Source organism: Cyprinodon tularosa, unplaced genomic scaffold, assembly GCF_016077235.1.
Source record: "Cyprinodon tularosa strain WSP-4 unplaced genomic scaffold, ASM1607723v1 ctg87, whole genome shotgun sequence".
NCBI classification, from domain to species: Eukaryota; Metazoa; Chordata; class Actinopteri; order Cyprinodontiformes; family Cyprinodontidae; genus Cyprinodon; species Cyprinodon tularosa.
In genome coordinates this window covers 2,574,782-2,583,899 of record NW_024039640.1, presented here as the reverse complement: position 1 = coordinate 2,583,899, position 9,118 = coordinate 2,574,782, and the positions used below count along the sequence as shown (strand labels likewise).

The 9,118-nt window shown below is 37.9% G+C and overlaps 1 protein-coding gene and 1 long non-coding RNA gene across 3 annotated transcripts; one reads left to right on the top strand and one right to left on the bottom strand.

Moving 5' to 3' along the window:
• Positions 1-2,894: 2,894 nt before the first annotated feature.
• si:dkey-243k1.3 (endonuclease domain-containing 1 protein-like) lies at positions 2,895-8,090 on the top strand. Of its 2 annotated transcripts, XM_038273361.1 has the most exons (6): positions 2,895-3,063; positions 3,190-3,303; positions 3,393-3,493; positions 5,827-5,941; positions 6,390-6,546; positions 7,171-8,090. In XM_038273361.1, the coding sequence occupies exons 2-6, from the start codon at positions 3,226-3,228 to the stop codon at positions 7,560-7,562; spliced, it is 843 nt and encodes a 280-aa protein (XP_038129289.1). In that variant the 5' UTR covers positions 2,895-3,063; positions 3,190-3,225; the 3' UTR covers positions 7,563-8,090. The 2 variants fall into 2 exon arrangements, with proteins under 2 accessions (XP_038129289.1, XP_038129288.1); XM_038273360.1 differs by lacking the exon at positions 2,895-3,063 and having other exon boundaries at positions 3,125-3,303.
• LOC119775394 lies at positions 3,739-4,285 on the bottom strand. The gene is made up of 3 exons (XR_005279648.1): positions 4,236-4,285; positions 3,897-4,149; positions 3,739-3,822 (listed from the first exon to the last, which is right to left on the bottom strand). It is a non-coding gene; the product is annotated as an uncharacterized LOC119775394 (long non-coding RNA).
• Positions 8,091-9,118: the final 1,028 nt, after the last annotated feature.

The following is a 9,118-nucleotide window of genomic DNA, read 5'->3' as shown; positions in this document are numbered from 1 at the left end:
TATAAGCAAAACAATCTGGCATCTGCTTCATGGAACCAAGGACCTCCTGATGAGCTTCACTTTCACTGGAGCTCACCTATGCTTTTCATTTTCTTGAGAAGTCAGAGAAGAAAACTGTTTTCTGTCCATCTTGGCGAGCTGAGATTGTACATTTAGGAGAGGGGTTATTATTATTTGAGTTCATCATTGGATCGTTTGTAGAGAAAACTTTATATCAGAGTGGATAAAAATGTGAAATAATTAAATAATTTTACTATTAGCTCATGCTGCCATTAGCTTCCTGAGCTAATCTGCAGCAATATGAGCCTCTTCTCTAGTTGTTCTGTTTTAAGTAGCAAAAGAAAAATTCATACAAAGAAAAAAAAGAGATCATTGCTCATCATCAAGCTACTGTCAGGGAGATGTCCTCTCTTTATTTTTTGTTTCTTTGCATTTGCAGTTGTTTCCTGTCAGGGTTTAGTTCTTTAGTGGCTCACAGTTGTTTCCTTTCCCCTTGGCTTCCTTCACTGGAAAAACTATCTAGAAATAAGTAAAAATGTCTTAAATTACATTTGTTTATTTAATTTGAGTAGGTAGATGAGATAGTTTGCCAATGGAATTAGTATTTTTACTCTTAAAATAAGATAATTACATAATATGCCCGCGAAATAAGACAATGCAATTGTTTTTCTTATTTTAAGTTTAAATTGTCTTATTCCATTGGCAAAATGTCTGTTTTACCTCCTCAATCCAAGAACAAATACACTTATTTTAAGAAAAAATTGCTTATCTAGATTTTGATTTTTTTCCATTGTTCTAGTTAGTTCCACTCACATCTGCTCCACATTCAGCTCATTAGCCTGTCCTTTGTTTTGTTCCCCATATATACTCCACATCTGCAGTCACTCAGTGCTTGTTTGTGGTTGTTTTCCCTGACGTTTCTGATTTTTGGGTTCTTTGCATTTTGAATTTTTTGATATTTGCCTAAGTTGCTTAATTAAATCTGCAAGACACACCTCTGCCTCCTGATCTCTACATTTGGCTCCTCATAACTCTCCACTCAACCTTGACAGCTACATGTTGTAAGATGTGCAAGGTGTTAGTCGACAAATACTAAATAGGCTACTTCATACAGACATCATGTCTATCACAGATGTTCTTCATGAATTGGGATGGATAAAGGGAACGTCAGACTCATGCTCACTGAGATAGTCTTGGATGCTATGCTGGTACACAGTTTAAAAGTTAACTCTGGGGTGGTGACACATTTTCTACTGACATCAGGTGAGGCAGTGCACACCCCCTTTTAGTGTTTTTATAATGTAAGGTAACCATGATTGGGAACTATTTGTTCATTCTGTGCAGTTATTTGGCAAGAGGCTCAGCGCTGATATCTGTAACCATTTCTGTGCCTTATTTATATTTAAGAGTTAAAGTGTTTTGAGAGTCATCTCTCATGGATTTTTCCAGCACTTCTGGGGGAAAAAAAGAAAGGAAAAAACACAAAAGGGTCCAACTACAGACAATCCAAAAATAAGCAGTCCAAGAAATTATCCAAAAACTAAACTAAACCACTGCAACAAATTTTCCACCATCTAGATCAAAGCCTTTCTACCAACACCCTGGTTTTCCAACAGGCTTTTAAGAGACGTTGTTTCTGTCTAACTTTGGCACAATTTAAATCAATATTGTTAAGCTAATAGTGTCATGTTTAATGCTGTGACCAACATGCCAAGGCGGTGAGAACAGCAGCATATGAGCACACATCTCACCGTTATCTTTCCAGAAGCTGCATGCTGAAGATTATGAGGGAACCTGTCAACATGGGGTGCTAAAAATATTCTGGGTAAGGACATCCTGATAACAAACATCCATACAGACCCTTCCCACTTCGGGGATTAATAGAAGAAATATAAAGAATTTAATTTACTCAATAAACTATTAGGTTCTTCTCTGAAAAGCTGCAAAATGATGACACTCCCTAAATGACTTGGAGTCATTGTTCCTCACTTTGTTATCAGGGAATCAGTTGGTGGCTAAAAATACACTGTAGTGTACCATAAAAAAGGCTTACCTCTGCAAATCGTGTGAAAATATGATTAACCTGTATAAAGAAACAAAGAAAAATAAATATTGTTGAATTTTCTAAACATTTTTAATGTTAATTGTTTAAAAACTCTAAACATAAGTGCTTTATTACAAGTAGGGGAAGCTTCAACCCTTCTTCTATATATGTACTGTAATCATAACAAACAGTGGATATTACTTCATCTTAAGGGGAAGAAAATTAGTTTCTGGTAGCAGATTTTTTATTTTGATGTAAAATTATGAATCCAAAACAAAAACTGCTGCTCTCTGGTAAGTATTTACTGCGCTTATCTGAAATCTAAGACTAATACTTCTTATACAAAATATCTTTTGGATAGCTAACAAATAGTTTTTACTAATATAAATCAAGAAAAACTATAACTTGTTGAGATAAAAATGGATTTATAAGCAGCCATTTCAATCCAAATCAGTTTATTACCATTTATAGAAAGTATTGTAGACTATAGTTTCCTAATGTTTATAACATAATTTAACTATGTTATCGCTACAATATTTATATTTTATCATAATTCAATATCTAAAAATCTGATTTTTACAGTAAATTTCCCAAAAAATTAATGAAATACAATTTTTTAGACATCTGCTTCTATTTTATTCAGAGAAACTAAATGTTTGTAGTTAGGAAATTTAAATAAAATAATTTGTTCTCTGTAATAAAGGAGCTGGAATAAAATGATGATCCCACAACACGTATAAGTGTGCTGACACATGATGAACATGCATATGTCACTGCATGCTCACACCTTTTTGGTGCTAATCATAGCACTTTTTTTTTTTAGCACATTTGGCACAGCGTTGCACACCCACCACATCCACACATCACGTGTTAGTCAGACTCTCCTTCATCCTTGATTGATATAAAGCTTCAGTAAACATGAGATCAAATAGAAACAGGGGTCATCTGGGTAGAAAGTGGTGAGAAGTCCTGTATAAAGGTGGCAGCTGTGGAAGAGGTCAAGCCGCAGCAGCAAGCAGGTGAGTGGAAATCTACTCCTGCAAACACACGGCACACACTTTCTGCTCCTCCTCCCATGTGTTAGCTTTGTAGTAAATCCACAGGCTTTCACCACACACTCACAGTATTTTTTCATCTTCTCGCAGGCCAGCTGACCCTCCTGAGTTCATCTCTTACTCAAAATGCAAACATTTGAAGTTTTCTGCGTTCTCCTGCCACTTCTCTTTTCTGCTCATGCAGACGTTGTGGAACGTTTTGAGGTTTGTTTCCTTGTTAAAATCTTGCAAGTAAAAAAGAGTATTTGGCCTCAGGTTGTCAAAAAGCTTATGTTTTCTTATTCTTGCTGCAGGATGAACCAGAATGCTTGAAATACTTTTATAAGGATAAGGTGCCTGAATGGGGAGCCTCCACATCTGGCGCTGCCCGTCTGTGTCAGCGCTTCGTCAACAGGTAGTGACACTAGTAATAAGTTAGACTTAGACAAATTTTATTTTGTCATTTTGTACACACATGTGTAAACAAAAACAAATTTTGTTTAGTACAGCTCTCTAGACTATTTCATTTTTTGAAACTGCAGCCTTGATAAGGTAAGCAGCAGTGATAAAAACCTTTTGATGAAAAACAGTAATGTAAACATATGCGTCATGATTGGTTCTGAATCAAACCCACATGCAGAACACTACCAGGAGACAGATGAAAAGTTTAACAAAGTTTATTAAATGTTTGCACAGAAATAAGACTGCGTTCAGGAAACAGGTCCGGGCTGGATTCTCAGGCGTCTGCAGAGATGACAGTTTGGTCAACCAGGTGGATAGGAAGCGTTGTTGAGTTTTCAGATTATTGCAGATTATACCTTGGAGAGTTTCAGGATTTCTTCTCAGAGGGGGGGAACCGGTTGGGTCCAGAGACTGTTGGTTTGACAGAGTGCTCAGCAGGTGCAGCGTCTAACTTCTGACTGTTGGATCAGACCTTGGATTGAGGGGTTAGCTCTCCTTCCGAGAGCAGCAGGTGGATTCCAAAGTGAGATCTTCAGGTTTGGCTCTCTAGGGCAGGCAGGCAGATTCAGGTTAAGCTCTCCCAGAGCTTCACACGAGAGACAGGTTTTCCTAGGAGCGACAAGACAAAGACTGGTTAGAATTCAGTTTTCTCTAGGGAACAAAATTCAAAGACAAGGAGGCTCAGGTTCGCTAACCAAACTTAGCTAACACTGCGGCGTCGAAGAAAGGTCTGGCATCTGCTTAAAGGAGAATTCCGGTTTTTAACACTTTTAGCCCATTTTCTGTAGTGTCCAGGATGAAATCGAATGATCGACACCAAAATTTTGACAATTGGTCCTGTCTCTGCTTTTTGGCTCATGCAGAATCACCCCCTGGCTGCTTCAGAATGGCTTTCATAGTGCATGTCCGATAATGTCCTTAAAACAACCTTAAACTTTCTTTTTTTAAAATATGCTACTCACCGGGTCGTCAGCGCTGTTCAATGACGTTCCAAAAAAAGTTTCGTAAAGAAAAAACGTTCCTGTAGTGTTTTATTTAGCATTTTGTAAAGGTTGTTTTAAGGACATTATCGGACATGCACTATGGAAGCTATTCTGAAGCAGCCAGGGGGGGATTCTGCATGAGCCAAAAAGCAGAGACAGGACCAATTGTCAAAATTTTGGTGTCGATCATTCGATTTCATCCTGGACACTACAGAAAATGGGCTAAAAGTGTTAAAAACCGGAATTCTCCTTTAAGTAGAGGGGTCCTCTAATGGCTGACGAGCTCCTGGTGTGCTGGTGAGCTCCAGCCCAGAGAACCCACGGCGCACTCTGCTGGGGAAGGGTGGAACAACTCCAGATCCCAACAATATGACTGTGTATGACAGTTCTAACGTTTTTGTTTTTTAAAAACTGTTTCCTTTACCTTTATTTGCACAGGTATGTAAAATTACCTGCCAATATGGGGATTTTTTTTTTTGTGAGCAATTAAGCAATTCTGTTGCCTAATTAAGTAAAAGGGGAACGCCGTTTTTTTTTTACATTGGCCCCTTGATTTTACGTCATTACATCATGTTTTACTCACCCATATGACTTTTGTGTCATTTGGAGCTGTTCTGAATATATTCGGTTAGGTTATATCCAAGTAACGTCTTCCTATGGATGTCCGTAAAGCGGCATGTGTTTGACGTCATCCGCGCGCCAGCTACCATTCATTCATCCTGTCCGCTGAACTAATGCTAGTTTTACTCACATGCTTAGAAGATGTCTAGTGCTGCTACCACAGATGGTCTCGCTCTCGAAATGGAATTGAACGATTCAGATTAGCTCGTCGAATGAATAGAAGGGGTAGAGCGTAGCCGCCTGTGGCCCGGGCTGCCTGTCACAATACCAGATGACGTCATACACGTGCCCCCTTGCTTTTAAAAAATATAAATATAAAAAATATAACCGCGGATGTCTGGGGGACAGTGATTCGCCTACATGTTATGAATGCTGGCGTACCATAAATGTTAAACTGAACAGTTTAGTTTGTGCCTTCAACTCGTTGCCCATAGGAAGACGTTACTAGAATATAACCTAACGGAATATCTTCAGAACGGCTCCAAATGACAAAAAACTCATATGGGTGAGTAGAACATGATGTAATAACGTAAAATCAAGGGCCCAATGTAAAAAAAAACGCCATTCCCCTTTAAGGTTAGGGTTGTCTCCATTGTCTTGCTCTAGTTGTGCAGCGTGCTGGTTTCTCCTCTGCTGCTGCACAGTTTGTCTAACGATAGTTTTATGATCTTTGTGCTTTAAGGTTCCACTTTGCCACACTGTATGACACCAACCATCGCATTGCTGTCTACTCTGCCTACCAGTTTGAGCCCAGCAACGGAGGCGGCAGGGAGAAGAGGTGGTTTGTTGAGCCTCAGGTGACACTCAACATCACACCGTCTAAACTACCTGTTCGATATGATCAGAATATAAAGGGATGTGGGGAAACTTCCACAGAAAAGTCTGGATGTTGATCAAATTCAGCCGGTTCTTGTTTTAATTTAATCGAGAACAAACATGTTGGGGTGTAGAGTTTCTTAGGCCAAATGGTCCGTAAAAAGTTACCACTAATGAATCCCATCTTCTTTAGCTTATTTAATGGACCCTTACTTCTTACAACATTTGCACCTTATTAGTCATTAGTCATTAATATTATGATAAAATGTTTACTTCAACCGCATTTGTATGTCTTGTTTTCTATTTCTGTCCAACAAAAGATTTGCTTATGAGTGTGTGGTGATCTTGAAGGATAATTTTTTTTATTTACTTCTTGATTTATTTTACACTCTTTATTTCTCTATTTCTACATGTGTTGATGTGCTTTAGCTGGTAGATATGTCCTGGCAAGCTGAGATGAAGGACGGATATTGGCTGGGGAAGGATTTCCCAGGGGTCTACCAGGGAGAGAAACAAGCCCTCAATGAGGACTACACAAACTCTGGCTTTGACCGAGGTCACCTGAACCCTAACGGACACCATCCAGGTAGGATAGGCTGGTGCGCCATCATTGAGGCACAACAGGTGATGCTATGGCTTTAGAGGTACAAATACTTGTACCTAATGTACAGACACAATATCACTTCTTCCTTTGCTGCATACAGGTGCATACCCATTAAATTAGATTTAAAAACTGGATCTCAAAAAGAGCTTAAAACAAAACTGTAACTACACTTAATAAAAGAAAAAAAAACTACATTCAAAAAATAAATTATAATTGTCAAACCTTCACAAGTTAGACGTAATGTCCATCAATGCAAGTTTGACTTTTGAATCTTAAACAATAAAGTGTTATAGTGTATAACTGGTAGAAATTTGATTAAAAAAAAGGTAATTTTGTAGACTTAATTTTAATTAAAACCTAAACTTGATTACCCCTTGAATAGGTGAGACTGTATTTGGGGTGAAAGGCTTCTGATCATTTTGGAATATATATTTTATTAAAAGTTTTTAGTCTCTGGGGTAATGTAAGCATGCTTTATAACTGATAATTGATAAACTGATAAGCTGAACCAGCCTGTTAAATTTACCTTGATTTTTTTTGTTGTTGTTGTGAATGTAAGATTTTTTTTAATTACTTATTAATTTCATAACAATCTCCATCTTCCAGTGCCGAGCCGTAATGCTACCTTCACCTTGACCAATGTGGTCCCCCAGAACCCCAAAACGAATCAAGATGCTTGGAGGATCCATGAGTCAGACCTCACCACTCTTTTCCTTGAAAAATGCTCAAAAGCTTACGTGTTGGTTGGCGCCATCCCCTCTGCAAACAACTGGATCATCAAAAACAATGTGAAGCGTGTCAACATCCCAGACTACGTGTGGAACGCTTACTGCTGCGTGGACAACAATGACAGGCCCATCCTGAGCGGCGCTGGTACAGCAAGGAACACCGAGGAGAACTATGTTGTGAAACGTTCCCTGGATGACCTGGGGGCTTTCCTGCAGCAGTTTTCCACAGAACCAGTTGGAGAGTTGTTTTACAACAACTGCCAGGCTTAAATAACGGGCACACAAAAATCTAAATGTAATTGCTCAATATTTTTAATTTAAGATTACATATAAACATCCATTCATCCAAGTCAGAAAGGGAGAGGCAGGACACAACCCGGACAGGTTTCCACTAACAAAAATTACATTTAAAGGCAATTTGAAATTAGAGTGAGACATTTACAAAAATGCTCACCATTGGTTAAAGTAGCACAACAATAACCAAAATTGAATCATATTTGAAGAATTTATTAACAACTATATCACAAAATAAACTATTAATATTTCTGCTGTTGTGCAAATACTAAATTCGGTGCTGATTGCTAATTGAATTCTAAATTGAGGAATATTTGGCATATTTCAGACCATGCGGTGGCAGCAAAGAGCTTCAGATATGGTACACTATGTGTGGAATATCTATTATCAGCTATTGATGAGTAAAAAGATTAAATGAAAGGTAGTCTAAAAGAGGTTAAAGCTGATAAAATGATAATGCGCCCATTTTAAACATCTGTAATATTAAAATCATGATTCACAGGACTATTATGGCTGTTTATTTGTGTCCGCCTTGTTATGTGCTCCCACAAGCAGACATCAGGGATCTGGAATGATTGATACCAGTGATGCTATTGAAAATCTTTGGACACTAACAGAATTCTGAAAATGAGACACAGCTGTTACACTTTGACTCGGTGTTAATGAATTAAAACAGACACACACGGGGGTGTAGTTTTCGGTGTCTTTACTCCATTTTAGCTTGCATAGGGGCGACCCTTACAACACTGGTCCAGGGGATTATTGTACATTAACGTATATGTGTGCTGATGTCATCCTCAGTACATGACAAAAGGGACAAATCTATTTATTATGGCCTAGATCTCACTCAGCATAAGAAAATGATCCTCTATTTATTTACTTTAACTGGTCTTGATGTCACTAAGCATGATAACATTACAGGCCTGGTTCTACCATTTAAAACAGAACCTCAGATGTGGGTTAAAAAATCTCCCTAAAATGGTGCAGCAGCATAGCTGGATCATCAACATGCTGGTTGAGAAAATTAAAACATTACACTAGGGGTGATTTTTTTTTTTTTTTTTGTTAGGACTGAGCTGAATCCAAAATAGACAAGAGTATGTGAAAAATGTGATACAATTTATCACAAGCAGAGAATATTACAAAAAAGACTACAACTAGGTATACCAGGATAAAGACTGGACAAGATATTGTGGAAGTAACTAGCAGTAAACAACTAAAACCAAGGATCTTAAACCCTGTGAGGAAGGGTTGACCAGGCGAACTCAGTGTACGAGAACAGGACTGTTTGTTTAAGAAAACACAGCATTTGTATATCAAAGTTGCTTTAAGATACCACAATTCTACACTGCTATGGGCACAAATTGGAAATTTACACCACTAAAGAAAGATAAGGGTTTTTGTACTTAAAAAGTTTTTTTTATTTTTTTTAGCTTTTATCTAAAATGTTTTCACAGTTCAAAGCTAATTAAAAGGGTTGTAGCTTTTAAGCTTTTCCTAGTATGAACTATTTTGTCACTTTTATTTCACAT